Here is a 19,540-nt window from a genome sequence, read left to right on the forward strand (position 1 = left end):
TGCTCCATTTTCACAGTGACCAGTCCAGCCACACACAGAGTTCTGACCTGGTCTTTGGATCTGGAGGGTAAGATAGAAGAAGAAGAAGAAAAAAAAAAGTTTACTTACTCACTTACCAACTTTAAAGGAATAATTTGGGGAAAAACGTTTATTTACTTTCTTGCCAAGAGTTAGATGGCCATCAACACCGCTGTCACGTCTGTGCGGTAAAAATGGACCAACAGCCAGCAGCCAGTTAGTTTAGCTCAACAAGAAGCCTGCAAATAAGGAGGAAGGACGTTTTTCTGCTCTAGTTTGTCTCGTCTGCACAAAAACCAAAGGTCAGATTGGAGCAGCGACCTCCGGACATCAACCTCTCGGTGACGACGGAACCGACTGCGGCTTCGCAATTAGCGTCCAGACATGACAGCGATCTCAACGTCCTCCTCTAACTCTGCACGAAAGCGCCGGTCTGAGCACATTTCTCAAACCGGTGAGCAATTCCTTAAAAAAAAAAAACAAAAACAAAGCTCATCCGGCTCAGTGTGAACGGCCCTTCTGCCCTCAGTTTGTGTTGGAAGCACATCGCAGTCGTCTTACCAGTCCAGCTCGGCTCGGTCGTCCACCCACGGAGGAGGCCACCGAGCTGACTGAACTGATGGAGGAGCTGCTGGGGCTGTGGGCCAGGGAGGACACCCCCATGGCCACGCGCTTGCTCTTCTTGGCCTTGGCCGGGCTGGTGGAGGGGAAGCCGATGCGGATCACCTTGTGGATTGGAGCGAACAGGCCAAACTTGGGAAGACACTGGAAGTACCTGAAGGCAGCGAGAGAGCCGACAGGAGTTAGAGATTTAAAACACAGTCACAGAGATCACAGTCTGAAATACCAAAATTACTACTTCAACCCAGCAGGCACGAAGCAGGACGACATTATCAGATGCTTATATTTTGTTGAATGGAATTTGCAACATCAAGTAAACCAAATCCTAAATCCCACACATTAAGGTAGCTGTGACCTAACAGATGTCACAGTGTCACTTTCTCAATGTTGAGTTTTGAGTTTTATTTTGTCTGCCTGAATCAAACGTCCTTCTGAGATTCGACTGCACAACTCTCTATATTTCATCTGATTCACAGCTTTCCTGCGTCGAATTTACATGATGTAAACGGCGGAAACATCACTAATCTCTGTGCTTTAAGGCTTTTCAACAGTTGTCCTTTGGTGCTTTTATCGTGTGTTTTGCTTTTGTTTTACGCACTTAAAGCAGCAGCCAGGAATAATCCCCCTCCGGGCTTCTTGCCTGCTGTAAACTCATAAACACAAATAAACTGCGAATCTCACACTATCTATTCCCCGTGGGGTTCAAAACAGTTACAGCAAATCTTTAGTAGAAAAAGAAGCCGGGTTACTTCATGAATATTGTGTCAGCAACTGAGCTACTTGCACACTCCTTTTTTTTTTTTTTTCCTCCAATTTTCACCATTTGGCTCTAAACTTGCTGCGGCCCTCCAACATGCCTCTCAACCGACAGTATTTCTTTCATTTTAAACAGTTCCAGAAGTGGTGGGAGGGAAACGCTGGCAGATTATGAAACGGGTGTGCGTGGATACATGTAAATCATAAATCGTGATGGACGTGATGAACATGGCGAAGAACAAGCCCAAAGGATGGCGCAGGCCTCCAGGGGCAGTCGGTGAGATTTCATGGAGGAAAAGATTAAAGCAGAGACTGGCGCATAGCTGGATCCGCAGTCGCCACTTTGGTTTCTTTCTTGGGGGCAAAGCAAAGGATTATGGGAAGCCTGAAGCACGGAGAATGTGTGTGCATACCTTGTTCCAGCTACTGCCCCGTCATTCTTCCCCAGGGGCTCATCCAGCTCGACCCCACACCATTCCCCCTTGGCGAAGTCGGTCTCCCCCATGTAGCGGATGACTCCCATCTTTGAGCCCCCAACCTGATGACAAGGAGGTAAAAGACAGCTGAGAGACAAAGGTTAAAGTTCATTTTGAAAAAAAAAAAATGTCTGGCGGTGTGAATGCCGACTCCCTCCATTATTATCATCCGTGGCCTCGGAGATAAAGGAGCGGTGATGATGCAGCACAGAAAGTTTATGTATCCAACTGCAACCTCCCCTTCAGCCTTAAACAGTAATGTCAACAGTGACACCTTCACATTCAGGGTCAGTCTGACACACAATCGCGATCATGACAGGGTTTGTTTCAGTTGGTCCTCCCTAAAGCTGAGTCTTATGACTGCTATCATTTCACTAATCTGCAATCTGGAGTTTAAATCCTCGAGGATCTGTTTGAATCTCTTACTGACTGATTGTCTGTCTGCCCTTCTACCCGTCTGATTGATTGGTTTACTTTCTGCCTGTCTCACCGCCTGACTGTCTGTCTGACTGTCTGACTCACCGACTGTGTGACCTCATATTTGCTCAGTCTAACAGGCCTCTTTCATTTCAGGGACAACAGTAGGGAAACTGTGAGTGTGAACATAAACATAAAATCCACTGTGCCACTACATGTCGAGCTGCAGTCATATCATGTCTTTTGCAGATAGATAGAAAGTTGTTCTTGCTGCTCTTTTTTGTGCTGTCTGAACATGATCACAAAGTCCCAGAGCTCGATGTAATGACTCTCGTTTCATCTGACCAGCAGTTCAAAACCACCAATATATATTTATCTTACAATTATGGAGAGCATCTGAGAGACTCCTCTTTTCCTTTATGTAATCCTTAAATAAATCAATAATCAAAACGCCTACATCTAATTAAGAAACTCTGAATTCAGCCGCTTCCATTCGCAGAAGCAACTTAGTAAAGCACAGTAAGCCATAAAACTGTGAGGTTATTTGTAACTATACATTCAGGGGCACATGCCACATCTTCCCAGTCACAAACAGGCAGTTTCCTGTCAGGAAGACAGGCTGAAATCTACAGGAACACACACGCACGCACACACACACACACACACACACACACACACACACACACACACACACACACACACACACACACACACACACACACACACACCCACACACACACACACCCACTTGGGTCAGCCAGTGTGCGAAACAGCCCAGTCCAGCTGCTAAATGTCTTTCACACATGGCGACCACATGTGTGAGACAAGAAGACTCATCAGCATGTGCAAACATCCCACCGTTCACTTCCTGAAGAGGAGCACCAGCCGACGCCAGAGTAAAACACCACAGCGAGGCACGACAACACGCACCAGGCCGGACCTGACAAGCCACATGAGATACAGTTGGAGATAAATCTGATGGATTACATCTCATTACCTTTGAGAGTTTCTCTGACTGCATCCCTACAAGCCCGTTCCCAGGATGCTGTTAAATGAATGTGCAGAATATGCAGGATGTGGGAAATGGTAAAGATCAGCACCAGATGTTTTAGCACCACATCTGCTCTTATTTTACAGATCTTTTTGTTTTGTTTGGAGGGGGGGGGGGGGCATCGAGTCATGTATATAAATAGATACTGAATTGAACACAAACCAGATACAAGTGCAAAAAAGAAAAAGAAAGGTGTGGTGGTGAGTCATGCTTTAGCTTTCTATTGTCAAGTGATTATTCTTGTCTCTGCTGACTTACGCTTCTCGTCAGCTGCAGAGGCCGAAGACAAAACACGCTGCTGTGTCACCAGACATTATACTGATATCTGTCAGCTCCGACTGCCTGATATCGAGGTGACTCAGAGCCAGGACAGTGGCATCGCCAGCACCAGCCCCCATCTTGGATTCTTTTCTGTTACCAATCTCTATTTTCATAACCAATTAATTGCTTCCATAGTGTTTTCAGCCAACTGCCCAAAAAAAGAGGATTAGCTATCGTTCCTGTCTTGGAAATGACTGAAAATGAATAACAGTGCTGTTGTGAAAAAAAAAAAAAAAGAAGAAAAAGATCCTAGAAGATTTAGCTTCTTGTTGAAAGAAGCTTCTTGTTCATTTCAATATCTCACTTCTCCTGTTTGCTACAATAATTAGGATTCACTGTGCGTTTAAATTTATCGCGACTGTGTCTTCCTTTGTGCAAGAAGAGCATTTCTTTGACTAGCAGCCATTTTGGTGTTTCTCAGAAACACACAATCACATGCAAACTGAAAGAAAGCGCTTCTCTAACCTCTGCTGAACTGGAGCACTGACGGCCCCTGGTTAAAGGCTAAAGTGAGCAGAGAGGAGGCGGTTCTGTGGCGGCTCTTGTGGCGCTCGGATGTCAAAAAGGTGCCAAGGCAAATGCAGAGAGGAGTCATGTGTTTGGCCTCTGCCTCTGTTTGGTGAAGACTTCGGCAGCTCTTTTAGCGAAACAATCCGAGTGCTCTTGAGGCGCGAACATCCGGACATATCCACAGAGGTTTGATCTCAGCTCAAGGGCCCTGATCTGCAGGACACCGAGACCAGAAACCGCGCTCAAAGATGCCTCCGGTTCAAGAAAATGTGAGAAAACAGCGAGTCCCTCTGCGGCTCATTCACCACCAGGTGGAGAAAAAAAGTCTCTGCTTTGTGTCCACATGTGTGTAATCCGAGTTTCACACATTTTGTGCCCATTACACAAAATATTTGAGGCAGTGTTGTATTTCCAGCAGCAGAGCAGGGGGCGTGAGACGGTTGGACGGCAGCACATCCACGCCACCGCAGAAAGATAGATTACATGGGAGAGGCTTAGAAAATAGATGGATTCGCTGATCAATGTGTCAGCAGTGGTCTCTCCTCTCTTAAGTGCTGAAAGTAATCCGGAGTGATTTACAATATTGACCAGTAGGAAAGCTGCTCCGGCTGCCCCTTTTCCAACCGTGCAGGATCTGATGTAACTATCCCCTGTGCCCATCACTAAATGGAAAGCAAAGTGACCCCAGGGCCAATAATTCCATGCAGGGAATGTATACAGTAATGGGAAAATGAGCAAAAAGCACAGCTTCTCAGGCCAACCTGCATTGCGGTGACCTTATCGCCACTTTTTGTGTGCAACTGCAGAATAAATGACTAAGTTGAATCGTTGCACTAGACAGAATAAGGAAAAGCAGAAGTTCCCTGTGGGCTTGAACCTGAGATCATGTTACACCGCACCAATCCAACCACACTAAGGCCTGCATGAAATTGTAATTAGTCATCCAGTGGGACTCTGAAACATCAGCTATTTTCAGCTACTGTAGATTATCAGTGTCGTCTCAAAGATTTTCTGGAAAAAAAACTCCAGGAACTATGTAGACATATAAAGTTTCATTATAAGGCAATGGAATAAAAATATAGTTTTTAAATCTAGTTTGTCGTATTTGTTTAATCCAAAACATTCTATGACAAATCCCAATTTTTCAGTTTTTGGTTTTTTTTTTTGGATTAAAACCAAACATGTTGTTTCACAGCAGCTGGTTTATTGGATGCTGATGTCAAGCTAAGCTAACTGGCTGCAATGAAATAGTTGTCAATCTGCTGAACGATCTCACCACCAGAAAGTGAATGTATCTGTTAGTCTTTCTGAATAACTCTGTAAGGACTCATATCTACGCTGACATTTGACGAACTAAAGCGTGTGTGTCCATTTAAACACCAAATTAAATCGGTATATTTAATATTATTCGGGTATATTTGGCTGCAAATATATGATAAAAACTGACACGGAGATAAGAGCAGATCAGATCTTGCAGCGCTAAAATCTAAAATATATTCCCTAATGTGGTTCCAAACATCATTATGCTCGCTCCCATTTATAGAAATGTCGTACGTGATCTATGTGATCCAATAACAATATGACATTTACACACTGATATTCCATTACGTCTGCAAAACTAGTTTCAGGTTCTTTGCAATTTGAAACAGACTGAGCCACGAAACTTGATTCTGTCATTGTTCGTGGGGATTTTAAAGCCTCTTTAATGTCTGTATGACTGTTCTGTCTTCAGGTGTGTCGGCTGACAGCTGTAAAGACTGTACAGATGCCCAGGGGCATGATGGGCTGTCGTTCCTTGGTCCTGTGATGGACCTGCTACCAATCCTGCACACGATAAGCAGGTAAGAACAACGATGGATGACAAATGTTCAACAAATCTCCATGTTGCCTTTATGGCATTTGGGTGTATAACATTCCCACGACTGATACGGGGAAGATGGATGTTCTTTTCTTCCTGGAGTCCCAATAAAAACTCCACTCATGTCTGCACTCTTTTGATATTGCTTTGTCACCCTTCCTGACTTTTTCTGACTCCAAAAGGCATCAACATGAAGTGACTCACCAAAACTCGGTCTCCAACTCGAAGATCCTTATCCCCGCTTTTCTTTACCGACCCGCTGTCGGACATGTTGGATCCAGACTCGTTGCCTGTTTTCACAGCGCTGTTGAGCAGGCCCTCTCTGAGTGGCACCACCACGCGCTGGCCAGGGGGCGCACCGCTGCCCCCGCCGCCACCACCGCCACCGCCCTGCTGAGTCTGATTCTGGGCCGAGAGCGAGTCAGTGGAGTGGCTGTCGCTCCCTTCTCCGACCGGCTGTCGGGTGAGCTTCGAGGGTCTGGTGAAGATGCCCTGGAGTGGCTGGCACTCGAAGTAGCGCACACCGCCGACCGAACCATCGTTCTTGCCAACTAGGTCGTTCAGTATCACGCCTGCCCACTGTCCTGGAGCGAACTGGGTCTCCCCTAGATAGGCAATAACTCCTGGTTTGACACCGTTCACCCAGACCTGCTCGCCCACAGTGTAGTCCCCCAGAACATCATCGCCCTCTTCAGAGATTTTCGTTGGGGTGGTGGGCTTCAGTGGAGTGTCTGGGGGCAAAAGAGAAACCGTATGCATTAAATACTAAAATCCAGGGCTCCATATGTATTCATGTAAAAACAAACCAAAAACAGTAGAAAACTGCAAAGATGAGCATCACTGACAAAAAAAACAAAACAAAACAAAACAAAACAAAACATGTTGACATTAATTCAGGTTAAATTCACAGAGAAGGATTTCTTCACACCGTCCGTCCTGTGTGACCATGTCATGCCTGAATAATAATAAATAATAATAATAAAAAAAAAGAAAACACTGCTTCTGTGGCTGCATCAAGCATATCAGTACACTTTGGGCAAGATTAGGCGTTAGTCTAATTCCTCCTGAAAAGTGGGTCAGTGAGACGATATCTGTGATGTGCCAGGGACACCCCCCACCCCCCCACCCAGCCAGAAGCCCACAGATGAGCTGGATCTCGGGCATTTTAGCGTCTGGTCTGCTGCTCAGTACCTGCGTTTATCTGTGTGCAGGAATGGATGGTGCTGGATGGGCTGTCTCACCGCCACCCTGGGTGGGGGCCCGACGGCCCGACAGCCCGACGGCAGCGCTTTACGCCCCAATTGCTGCCATATGTTATGATGCCAGACACGTTCGGCACAAATGCAAATGTGTGTGTGAGATCAAAGGGGCTTTATCTTGATGATACATTGAAAGTTTTTAAGGACACATGGAGGCTGATTTTGGGGGGAAACTGTTGCAGACAGTTCAACGGAGATGAGACAGATGCAGAGCTGGACACGTTTTCAAAGGTGTGGTCTAATTGTTTTTGTCTGAACCAGGAGAGATAGTCATTCTTTGTGTTGTTTCACATTTCACACAGATGAACAAAAGATATTGACTGTCACGACACCAGAGCTCGCCGGTGCCTCATCGATTAGTAACGTGTCAGAATGGATGTGTGACACACCGGCATCATCGGCCTCAGTGTGTGACCCATATTACACATTGTTCTCTGTCGCTCCATCTTATTCTCTAAGAAACCTTCTTTCTTACAAGGTTAAAGCTCTAAGAGCACCAGCCATCTTGTCCTGGGCTTTTATCATTTGATGATCTGTGACATTGTGATTATTTTTTTAAAGATATTTCAATTCGCGGTACAATCTATCTGTCATTCTGTTTCATTTTCCCCTAGAAGAAATTTTAATTTTAATTTTGACAACTGTTGTAAAGCGAAATCTTACTTTGAACGTAAGCTCACATGTGATACACTTCTACAAAAATACACGCTCTTTTGTGAGCAGAACAAACTTTCTCTACTTCTGTCGTGATATAAAGACGTACGTCTGAAACTCAGCCAAGGATAATGAGAATTAAAAGGGACAGATACAGATTTGTTTTAATCATGTAGAGCAGCCAATATTTATTTGTATTTAAACACATACTGAAGCTGCAATTATTGCTCCTTTATCAAGATGGATGAGTGACAAAACATACTGTAACACATTCAGCAAACACAATTTAAGACAACATCGTGTACAGATATGACCTAAGAGACGCCTTGCACTGTGATTTTTGTGATCCCTGGGCTGAAGTCACATGTGACGCAGCCTGTGCAGCTTTAAAAACCTGAGCTAACCCATGATTTGTGTTGCTGAGGCAACAGCAGGACGAGGGTAAAAGGATCCTCGGCAGAAGGAAGACTGGAAACACAGCCCGTACTTTCACTATTGTGTTAGGCCGCCTCCCACCACCATCTGAATCCCACTATTCATCAGCTCTGCACAATGAAACCTCCACAGCTTCCTCCCATCCCTCCTCCTCCTCCTCCTCCCTCTCCCCAATTATCCCCTCATCTCTGTCTACTTTGGTTACACACACACACCTCTTTCTCCGGCCTCTTTAAACTGCTCATTTACGATCGTTTCTCACAATGACGCTCATATTCGCCGCCCGGGCCTGTTTTGTTTTAAACGGGGCTTATTATCAGTTAGTCAAGGCCGATATTGTGTTGTCGTCTCCTGCAGTGGTTGTGGCAGCTGTGCAAGGCCGAGCGCTGCAGACAACAACAGATGGAGGGGGCTGAGCCCGAGCGTTTTTAAACTTCTTTTCAATTAGCTGCTTTCAAATGCTCTGTGTTCAATGAAATCATGGTATCTCCAACACACCCCCACCACGTACATGAAATCGAAGCCGTGGGTCAAACTGTGGATTCAAAAACTCTGGTCAATTGTATTACACCATTGTGGATAATGCTGCAGATCAACACAGGACTGATTAAAGGAAAGGCTGGGTCGACAATGCGGAGGTGAACTACGCCGATATGTCATTTACTGTAGTTAATTCACCGGTTCATTTGGTGCCTGTATCTAACTGGGCAACCAAATAATCTAAGCAATCCTCTCTTTCTGCTGTGTGCTCTGATTAAAAGCTGAAAATGAAAAGGGAACAAATAATAACTAGGGGATTCATGCAAATTGCCATTTGAGAAGTACGTGTTAGTGTTCGTACAGTTGGAAAACTTTGCAATGGAAAAAGCCACATGTCTCAAAGAAGGCAGCAGCCCACGACTGCAGCAGAGTTATTTCTGTGGAGGAAAGTAGCTCCCAGGGTTCACAGGAGACGTGGCATCACGAGAGATGGCACAGCTCTGCTAGTTTCACTTCAAAAGCAGCCTGAGAAAAGCGTCTGTACTTTTCCTCCATTCATTCCCCAACTGCAGCTTCCTCAGGGGGCTGAAACAGTGCTTTAAATTTTAGCAATCTCTGCCAACTTCCGACACACTGGACCTCTCTTACATTCTTCTTGGCTAAAACCAACAAACAGGGGGGCTGAGATCTGGACTGTGAGTCCGGTTCAGTGTTTAGATTATCCGGAGCAGGAAACTAATTCCTCCATGTGCTGACTGAGGCATCAGCTTCCTCCCAGCAATTTCTTAAAAGTGTTTTACAGCCAAGATGACGTTACAAGAAACCAATGATATCATAATGATTACGGGTAAATAGCATCCTCTTCTCAAAAATAAGTAGGTAACCGATAGACCAGGAGTTACCCACAATTATCAAGAGAAGTGGTGGAGCATTAAAATATATGATGGTCTTCTTTTCGATGACTTATCTAAAACTAGGAGTCCAAATTCAAACGTACACAGCTGAGGTGAAGCTGCAACCAGTCGTACCAGCTTCTGCTGCTCCCTGAATGTTTCGAGACCGTAAAAAAGTTATTTGTTGAAGTGACCATCAATATATTGAAGAGTTAGCTCAGTAAATACTGTCAGCAAATATACTTTAACTAGAAAGAATTCCAATTTGACCAGTTAGAATTGAAATGCAAAATAAATAAATAAATAAATTGGCAGCTGCTTTCAGGTTATTCTGAATAGTAACTTAATAAAATGTGAACATTCCCATCGCCGTAATGATCAGTGGGGGATTATTGTCCGGTCTAAGTTACACACAGTGGGGACAAAGGGCACTGCTGCATCCGTCGTCACGCTTGTGTGTTTTCTTCTGCAGATAAACAGGATGTGAAAATAAGCACTGAGTTCAGGTGGAGTTTAAAAAACCTGAGGCAAGAATTTAGGCGGGCCGTCGTCACGTTGGGGACGGCTACCAAACAGCTGACAGGCCCGAGGGCAAAAGGCTTCGGTCCTGTCTGCAACATTAAAGGATTAGCTTTTTGAGCTGGTAATGGATGAGTACGGGGTGATTCCAGACACGGTTTGAGCCTTGACGTCCTCCATACAAACAAACAAAAATGACCTCCAGGCCAAAAAAAAAAAAAAAAAAAGAAAAGAAATATTGGGACTGACGAATGAACGCCATGTGTGTTTGCTCTCTCTCTTTCAAAATGGATATAAATGGCTTTAACAAGTCACAGGAAGGGAATAAAACTGCTCGTTATACTTAGATTGATCACAGATTTACAGCCGCCAACACAATTTTTGGGCTGTTAGTCATAAATCGTCAGTATCTCACTTGGTGCAAACACATTTGAGGTTTTTCAAAAGCGGTTTATGTGTCTACATTACATTTATAATTCAGAGCATGGAGATGGAGCATCTCCACCTTCAAACAAATCTGAACTGGAGTGGGACAGAAGTCATTTCTCAGCTGATTCAACCTGCGACAGTTAGAACTTCGATGGCATTGTTCACCTTGTCTTTTTTCCTCCCTTTGCCACTGTTGCCCCAACACAAACCACGACACACTTGTAGCGGCCTCTGATAAAAAGGACTCACATACACACTGATGCTAATGAGAAAAAAAGCGTACTATCAGCCAAAGAAGGCCGGCTATTCTTCTGGCGGCTTCAGCTGGCGGGGTGGGGGTGGGGTGGGGTGGGGGGGGAACGCTGTAATTGGGCAGAAAAGACAGCTAACGTGTCCATGTGAGAAGCTGGTGGGACGAGGCTGTCATGTGAACTCAGACTGGGAAGGACAAACAGTGCGGCTGCATTTCAGGAGTGAGAGCAGCTGTGATTACTTTTCGCAGACAAGGGTTGTAATTTTTTGGAGGCTTGTTTTTCATTTCGGTCAGCGCTCAGCATTTTTGGAGCTGTTGGGTCAAAGTCACCTTCAGCGAAACCGTGTGTCCACATTTTGCCTTTTTATTTCTGACAAATGAATCTGGTGATTATTTAGATTGTAGTTATTGTCAACAAATCCACTTAAAGGACCAACTCCCCACAGCACCAGTCTGTAGCACTCAGCCAATACTTTCATGTGCATTTGTTGGCGGACTATTTTCTGCTGTGGATGAATACACATTTGGTGACCTACCAATGTTGTTTATCAGCAGCAGGACTGTATGTAGGACTTAGTTAAGACAAATATAAACACCACGTTCACGCTAACGAAGGAACATGTGAGCATGCACAGCTCGTGTTTGACTGTTTTTGAGTCAATCTGAAGGTTTTTGTTTTTGTTTTTTTTTTCCCCACAGAGAAATAAACCGTATCAGATTTGGGACACACAGGAAGTACATGTTAGTCCGATTAATTCAATAACGGCTTTTGGTCTTTTCACTGGATTTGGAATGTGGGCATTTCCAGTCTACATTTCTTTTTACCTTAACTTTAATAATAATAATGTTGTGTTGTGTTTCAGGACTTTTGTGTTTCCTTTTTAGTAGACGACAAAGCTGTCAAACGCTGTGTTTAGTTGGAGTGAGACCTAAAACACAGAGGTCTATTCAACCTAACACTGTATATTCTACTTGACACTTCAAGTGATGTTGAATACATTTTTTGCAGCATCAGCGTAATTTAGCCACGTGCAGTCAACACAACAAACTGTAAACATAACACAAAGCAGCAAACAATTTCTACACATCCAGTGGACATTGTCTTTCTGATTTGGTTTCTATCAACTTCTTTTTGAGCAGCTATTTGCTCTGCTATATCCAAAAGCTAGTTGCTAACTTGCCTGTCTCCTTCTACACATGCAGAAATGCAAGATTATCGATGTGTTTTCAGTTAAAACAGCTAAACTGAGAGTGAATCAGAACAGTTGTGAGTCCACTGAACCGAAAAAATGTGCTGAAAGATGCTCAAAAAATGTTGGTCGTGCAAGACGGAAAAAATTTAGGCAAGCAATCTCCCTTCGCTTTTCACAAAGTCATCTAATCCTACGCCTTCACAACTAAATCAATAAGTCGCTTTTCAGTAAATATCACCACACAAAAGAGAAAAAGTGCGCAAAGAATGAAATGAACGGTTGAAAGCTGAACCAAAAACTGGCCCTGCTGGAAAATCCTAATGGATTTATCTATTATTTTCTATATAATTACAGATTATTTTCAGTGGTGAGAGTGGCCTCCATCCAAACAGCAAGAAAGGGGCTCCTTTGGAGACTTGTGTAAATACACTGGAAGATGAAGTTAAAGAAAACATTTCCCAGCATCTGTGCGCATTAAATGTAATAAAACCAAACTAAAGTGAGTCAATAACACAAATAAATGGTCTGAAGCACTTCCGGTGATGAGTAACAACAACTGGGAAGAAGGAATTCCCTTCTGTTGTCCACGGGGTCAGGAGAAGGAAGTAACTTACTGTCTTTAGGGATGACAGGGCTGGATGTTCCACCCGCCGAGGTCCTTCCCACTGGGCTGGAATGCTTGGGCCCGCGGCCAGGGATTTTCAGTCCGCTGGACTTGAGCATGTTCATTCTACAGTAACGGTGAGACGGCCTGGGACCTGAGGAGCTCCTCCCTGGGTGATGAAAGCTTGTGGATCCGGCACTAGATGTGGGAGTGGTGGCCGTCGTTCTCCATGTTTAGCTGCTGGGACGAAAAAAGGAGGGATAAGGAGGTCGCACATGTGGGAACAATTAACAGAATAACGAGCATAAAAACAGAAAGCGGACTCATTCAGAGGACACGCGATTCGGCTGCATTAATGGACGATTAGCAACTGGCAGGATACAAGCTAGCAAAAAGAACACTGGAAAGAAAAAAACTGAAAATGACTTTAATTTTATACATCGTGGTTACTTTAGATGCATTCATACAACTCACAGCGGGGTTTGTGGTGTGTGTGTGGGGGGGGGGGGGTAAACTGGCCTCAAGTCATGTCAAGCATGCCCATAAACTCTGACAAGCTTAGCAAAAATGTTTGGGCACTGGCGCTTTACAGGAAACCTTGAGCCCCCCCCCGGAGTGATCTGTATGCTGTCCAAACTCTGACTTGTCCTTATTCTGCCTGCTTAATTATAAATGACAGTAAAACACCCCTCCATACTGGTTGTTTACATTAAGAGCAGGAGTGCTTCACCATGATATCGCCAATTGGCAGCAGCAATGTGGGAGGGCTCATTGGAAACAGTGGCACCAAAAAAAAAAAAAAAAAGAAATCACCACCCTTAACTCCTTAAGTTCATGTTTTTGTTGGCTGATCACAATAACACAGGGAAAGTTTAGTTATGTGAAATATTTAACACCCAGCGATCTAACTGCACGTTTACAACTATGCCATTTAATTACAACTCATAATTGTTGTTGTTTTTTTTAACTACACATGTCACAGTTCATTTATTAGCATTAATAACACCCCACTTCCTGCATACAGTCTTTCATGCTCAACTTATCAATTTCAACAGGATATGAATGTGACTGAAAGACAATGTAGGCCGGCACCCAAGTGGAGCATGGCCTACAAATGACGGCCCAGAAGACAATGAAGGAAGTATGATGCTGCTATAGCCTTCAACAAACAACACACATCTGGTTTGGGCTTTTCAGCTAGACACCAGGTGTGAGAGGAGAAACCAGGCAGAGCTGTTTAATCATCCTCCATGTTATTTACTCACATCCAGATGATGCATGTCCATTTTAGAGCAGCCAATCCCATTAAAGCTGTCGGGAATGAGGATTTTTGTGATGATTTATTTTAATTTATTTTATTGTGACTGGAGTCAAAAAAAATAAGGCCTGTGAGTGTCGACTGCTGAGATTTAGCCCGAGCTATATTCTACATCTGCACACAGGCCCCGCATTCATCTTCCCATCGACACCTGAGTCCAAAAAGGTGTGGTGTTAAAAAAAACAAAACAAAAAAAAACAGGACGGAGGCGTCCGGATGAGAATAATGCGCACCTCAACACAAAATGTAACACAACGCCAGTTTGATCTATTGTTGTAGCTACTGCGACAACGTGGTCCAGACTGCCCTTCACTGAACCCCCCCCCCCACCCCAAGTCCTCTCCTGCAAAACAACATTTCCAATAAAGAGCACTAAAGCACACTAACGGAGGAAATAACTCACCTTCCTGTGTGAAATGGAGGCGTCCGTGCGGAGCCCGACAGCCGGACAACTTTCAATTTCTTGCCTGAATAAGAGGGAGGGAGGGAGGGAGAGGAGAGGAGAGGAGGTGGGGGGGTGGTGGTGGTGATGAGTGGGGGGGGGGGGATCAGAGGCTGCCACTCCCTGGGATGCAAATATGGATGCTGAGCAGAAACTGAAGGGAGATCCAGCGTGGATGGCAAACAAACCCGGACAGAGTCGGACCGGTCCGGTGCCGCCGCGCCCCCCCCCCCCCCCACAGTCCCTCCTCCCCCCCTCCACCACCAACACCAACACCAGCCCAGACTTCCCCACCCCTCCCCGGGGCTCTTCAGAGGCGGATCCGCCGGGTCATGTCCTGAAAACGGCCTCCGAGGAGCGGGGAACAGGCACGGAGATGTGTCGGTGTTTCCGCCGGACGGTCTCCGAAATGAAACGCAGCATCAGCAACACTTTAGAAAAAAAAAAGAAAAAAAGAAAAGAAAAAAAAAAAGTCGGATGAAGCGCGACTCCCCGATGATGCTTTGATTTAAGATAATGAGAAAAATGATGATGATGGTGATAAATCCGGGCTCTTCTGGCTCTGGTCGGGTGGTGCTGCCTCCCTCTCTGACTCAGCCCACCGGCTGGACTGAACAAAGGGTTTGTGAAGCGGAGCCTCCTGTGGGAGAGACCAGAGAGACGTCCCCAGTCTGGATCATCTCCGTGACGAACTCCCTTTACAAAAACTGGGAAATTTAACTCGCTCTCATTCATCGGCCTCAGTTGATGGCTCATAATGCCTGACTCAGTTGATTTCAATATAAATGGCACCAACTTCCAATTCGGCATCAATAAAATCCACAAAAGAGGATTTTTTCTGAGTAAAGTGACATATTTATAAAGCGAGTCAGGTCTCATTTTGATCCTCCCACCGGATCGAAACCATTTGGAAAACATCTGTCAGCGGTTATAAAAGTGAAAGGGTGACATGAATAGAGTTCCCTCTGAGATCCCAAATCGATGCCGAACGGAAGAGTGCTTTCTATTGTCTCATAATAAAAATCTTAATTCTCATAAAATGGCCATGTGCCTCCGCAGACGAGCGGAGAATCTTTAAATGGATGTTATTCTGAATGCAGTCTGGTGGAGGCTGGTGCTGACAGCCATACTCACATGTAAATTTAAGATTTGTTGTATTATTTTGGTTTGGGGTAAAGATTTAAATCAGCAGATTACACCCTAAAGTGGTGGTCAGCACGTGAACTCCCATAAAACGCGTGCATTTCCTTTGAAGAAGTGGGCGGGGCTTTGGACTTCAGTGGAGTTTCCGGTTGGATTTCTAAGATCCTGATTGGTCAGAGGAGCCCGGAAGTCCACTTTAAAAGGGGCATGTGATTGGTCGGACCGCCTCTGCTGCTGCCTGGTGCAGTGCACACAATAATCTGATCCAAGACCCGTTTCACTCACAAAATTTAAGAAAAAAAATAAATAAATAAAAAAAAAAAATAACGCATTTTAATCGCACTTTAATCTGCACCGCGGAACCTTTTTCGGTGGAGGAGTTCCAGGCGGACAGATTATACCGACGCACAGTGTGATGGCATGATGGACAAGGCAGATGAGACTACTCAGGTGGAAGGGAAATTTAATTTAAATTTTAATTTAAATTAAAAATCCAGATGGAAGTGAGAACAGAAAATGTTCTCCTGTTTCCACCTCCACAGAAAACATGTTGGAGCGAGCAGGTCGGTTTTTTTTTACCACTTTAGATGGAGGACATGTTTTTTCTGTTCAGCTGTTGGTCTGTTTCATTTTTATTTGGGGATTTTTTGACTGAACTGGAATAGTTTGGGTTTTTCTGTTTTTTCCTACATGATGTTTTTGGCCTGAATTTCCGCTCTTCTGAAAACTGCTCTTTCTCTCTCTCTGTTTTCTGCACTCATCTGTTAGTCTGTGTAGAAATAAGTTTTCAGATTTTGAAGTTTAAGTTAATGAATACTGATTCATTCATCAAAACAAATCTTGATAGATTTTTTTTCTAGTTTCAAATATTGGAATGTGATTAAAATAAAATTAATTTCGATTAATACATCACAAATTCTCCAATTAATTAGATATTTTCTTTTACCCCTAAATGCAAATTAACGCTGCTATTGCAGTTATCGTTGCCGTCTTCAGCCACAGGAGGGAGCTGTTACACCTGCCCTCAATTAAACACAAATCAAATCCACATTATACATTTACACAATCTATATGATACACCTGTAAAGTATATTTATAAGCTGTTGTGCTGCTCAAAGTATTGAAAAAAAAAACAAACCCTGAATGAATACAGATGTATGATGACTGACATCAGCTGAGCTTTAAATGTGCAGATTCATATCTGGCACAAATGTTTTAGTGTTTTCCTGTGCAACAACACAAAGCCACTGTTAGCAGGCTTCTGATTGAGTGGTGACAACATGCTTTACTTTATTTACTTAATTCTCCACAATACTTTTGCCATCTTCCTACTTGGACACAAACACACAAATAAAGAAAAGAATAAAAAAAGATTTATGATTAGAAGTCGATATAAGTTTGTCTTCTATGTTGCAGAGTTCCATTGAATGTTTATCAGTGCAGTTTCCATCAAATAACCATTAGAGGTCTCTAAAGTCTCTGAACCAGCATCTATCTTTTCAAAAAGCACAAACAGGAGGAGAGAGTTGTAGAATTTATTCCACTTTAGGTGAGACAAGCATCAGAGCAGGCCCAGTTTGTTATTGCTGCTCTACAGGTAGTATTAATTTCTCATTTGTTAGACCTTAATGGTTCGTAAACAAGCAGATACTTTTTCCTTTTAATGATGATTTGAATCTTTTATGATTTGTTGTTATTGTTCAAGGTTTTCTTTAAATTTCACTTATTCTTCAGTCCTCCTGCAGTTTGAATATCGCAATTAAAATAGTTGTTCAGGAACTTGCAGTTTGTTGAAGAAGTACTCATTGCAATTTAATGAAGTAGTGAGAAGTGACACAGTAACACCTCCATTTGATTTATTACTTTACTTTCCGGCTATTGTCTCGTAAAATGCTGTCAGACGGCATGTACGTCTCTTCTATTTGCTTCCTAACTACAGTTTAATTTGTGTGACAGTTTCTGGTGATGTTTATTTTGGATCCATGCGATTATATTGTATGTGGTTTTGTAACTGCAGAGTAATTTTGATGTTGAATTGGGGTAAAACTTTATTTGTTCTGCGCCTTACAAAGAACATATTATTACTGCTTCTGTCTAATTGGAAAGAAAGCACAGCTTGTTGCATTTTATAATGTCTTATTAGTTTACTGTGAAATAAACTGAAACCAAATCTCCTCAGTTGGCACACGAAAGAGTGAAGCAAGCTCTAATTTACATAATTGGCTAACACCACTAAAACCACAACCTAGCCTTGAGGTTTAACAGCCTGCGTTAGGCTGACTGATGTGTGAACATCTGTGTGCTAACAGACTCAAGCTTCTGTTAAATGTTGAATCGTACTTTTGGTCTTACAACATGGGGAAGTGTGCACTCTTTTATATTCTTATAATGAACAACAGTTAGGTTTGTGTTTTCGCAGGGCTGCCAGAAACCCGCTCATCATCTCTCTTATTGCATTCAAGGCTCAACCTTGAACATAAAATAAAAAAGCTAAAATCTAGTGGATGCAACATCTATGTAACCATGAATATTTCTGATTTGGGCAACTTTTTGCTGCCACGTTCAAGTGATGTGTTAATTTTGTGTTACACCTTTCTGCACTGCCCCCGTGTGGCCAAAATCTGGCTGATGCGGGTTTAAAGAGGGGTCACGGGTCACTTGTGTTTTAGCAAACCGTTGTTGACCAAGACACCAATCTTCTACACATGGTTGTCGTTTTAAAGTCTCTGTATAAGAATGTCTGCACATTCAATGTGAATGCATGCAACGATACAACTCTACCTACAAACAAACAAACAAAAAAAACTAACAAACAAAAACGACATCACACAGCAGAAAAACCAGCCTGTTGTGATGCTGTTTTGTCGAAAGAAGACATTTCTCTGAACATCTCCAACAAACGATGTCTCAGTCTTGCTCTGTGCTGCTCACTGCATTGGCTTGCTGTAGCTTTTAGAGCTCAGTCAGTGACTGTCATCATGGAGGAAAAGCAGACGACCGTAGCTGAGTGAAGAGGACCGAGCGCTGCAACCTGCCTCATCCCGACCCTTTGTGCGGCACGTTTTCATTTAAAATCGGTGAGAAAAACAAGCAGTTCCCATGAAAACATCGGTGTAATTTGCTCGTGTTTGCTGTGCAGCCGACGTCGCAGGGTTGTTTGTTGTTGCTGAGGATTAGTGCTGTGTGCGTCGCTTCGGCCAGAAACGAATGGAGCAGTAATCGGCCGGTTTGTACCAGATTATTCCTCGATGAGTGGCTGTTTTCTGAGCGGGTCTCTGTGTGGCTGTAACCGGCCGAGGCCCGACAGAAACACGGCGGAGCAGCCGCAGCTTTAGGTGCGCGTTAATTGATCAGCACCGCGGACAGCTCCGGAGCCTCAGGCCGAGCTGAGCGCCTTTTGTCGGCTTCATTCACCGACCAGACCCCCCCGTCCTCCACCTTCCACCGGTCCTCCACCTTCCACCTTCCACCCCCCCCCGTCCTCCACCTTCCACCGGTCCTCCACCTTCCCCCCCCCCCCCCCCCCCCCCGTCCTCCCCCTTCTACCGCCAATCCTCCACCTTCCACCGGTCCTCCACCTTCCCCCCCCCCCCCCGTCCTCCCCCTTCTACCGCCAAATCCTCCACCTTCCACCGGTCCTCCACCTCCCCCCCCCCCCCCCCTTCCCCCGTCCTCCACCTTCCACCTCCCCCACCGGTCCTCCACCTTCCACCGCCAAATCCTCAACCCTCTACCGCCAAACCCTCCACCTTCCACCCGCCCGTCCTCCACCTTCCACCCCCTCATCCTCCACCCCCCCCCCCAAATCCTCCACCTTCCACCCCCGTCCTCCACCTTCCACCCCCCCCACCGGTCCTCACCGGTCCTCCACCTTCTACCGCCAAATCCTC

General features: G+C 44.5%; 1 protein-coding gene across 3 annotated transcripts in view; it reads right to left on the reverse strand.

Moving 5' to 3' along the window:
• The window catches only part of clip2 (CAP-GLY domain containing linker protein 2), a 34,255-nt gene extending 19,630 nt beyond the window's left edge, over positions 1 to 14,625 (reverse strand). For 2 of the 3 annotated variants that reach the window (XM_029519656.1, XM_029519654.1), the window contains exons 1-5: positions 14,469 to 14,624; positions 12,758 to 12,984; positions 6,233 to 6,759; positions 1,809 to 1,933; positions 580 to 793 (exon numbers count right to left, since the gene is read on the reverse strand). In XM_029519656.1, the coding sequence (XP_029375516.1) occupies positions 580 to 793; positions 1,809 to 1,933; positions 6,233 to 6,759; positions 12,758 to 12,872 (981 nt within the window). In that variant the 5' untranslated portion in view covers positions 12,873 to 12,984; positions 14,469 to 14,624. Of the gene's footprint in view, positions 1 to 579; positions 794 to 1,808; positions 1,934 to 6,232; positions 6,760 to 12,757; positions 12,985 to 14,468 lie in introns of all 3 variants that reach the window. The other variant, XM_029519655.1, reaches the window with a different exon arrangement.
• Positions 14,626 to 19,540: the final 4,915 nt, after the last annotated feature.

The sequence above is a fragment of the Echeneis naucrates genome, chromosome 14 (genome assembly GCF_900963305.1).
Source record: "Echeneis naucrates chromosome 14, fEcheNa1.1, whole genome shotgun sequence".
Lineage (NCBI taxonomy): Eukaryota > Metazoa > Chordata > Actinopteri > Carangiformes > Echeneidae > Echeneis > Echeneis naucrates.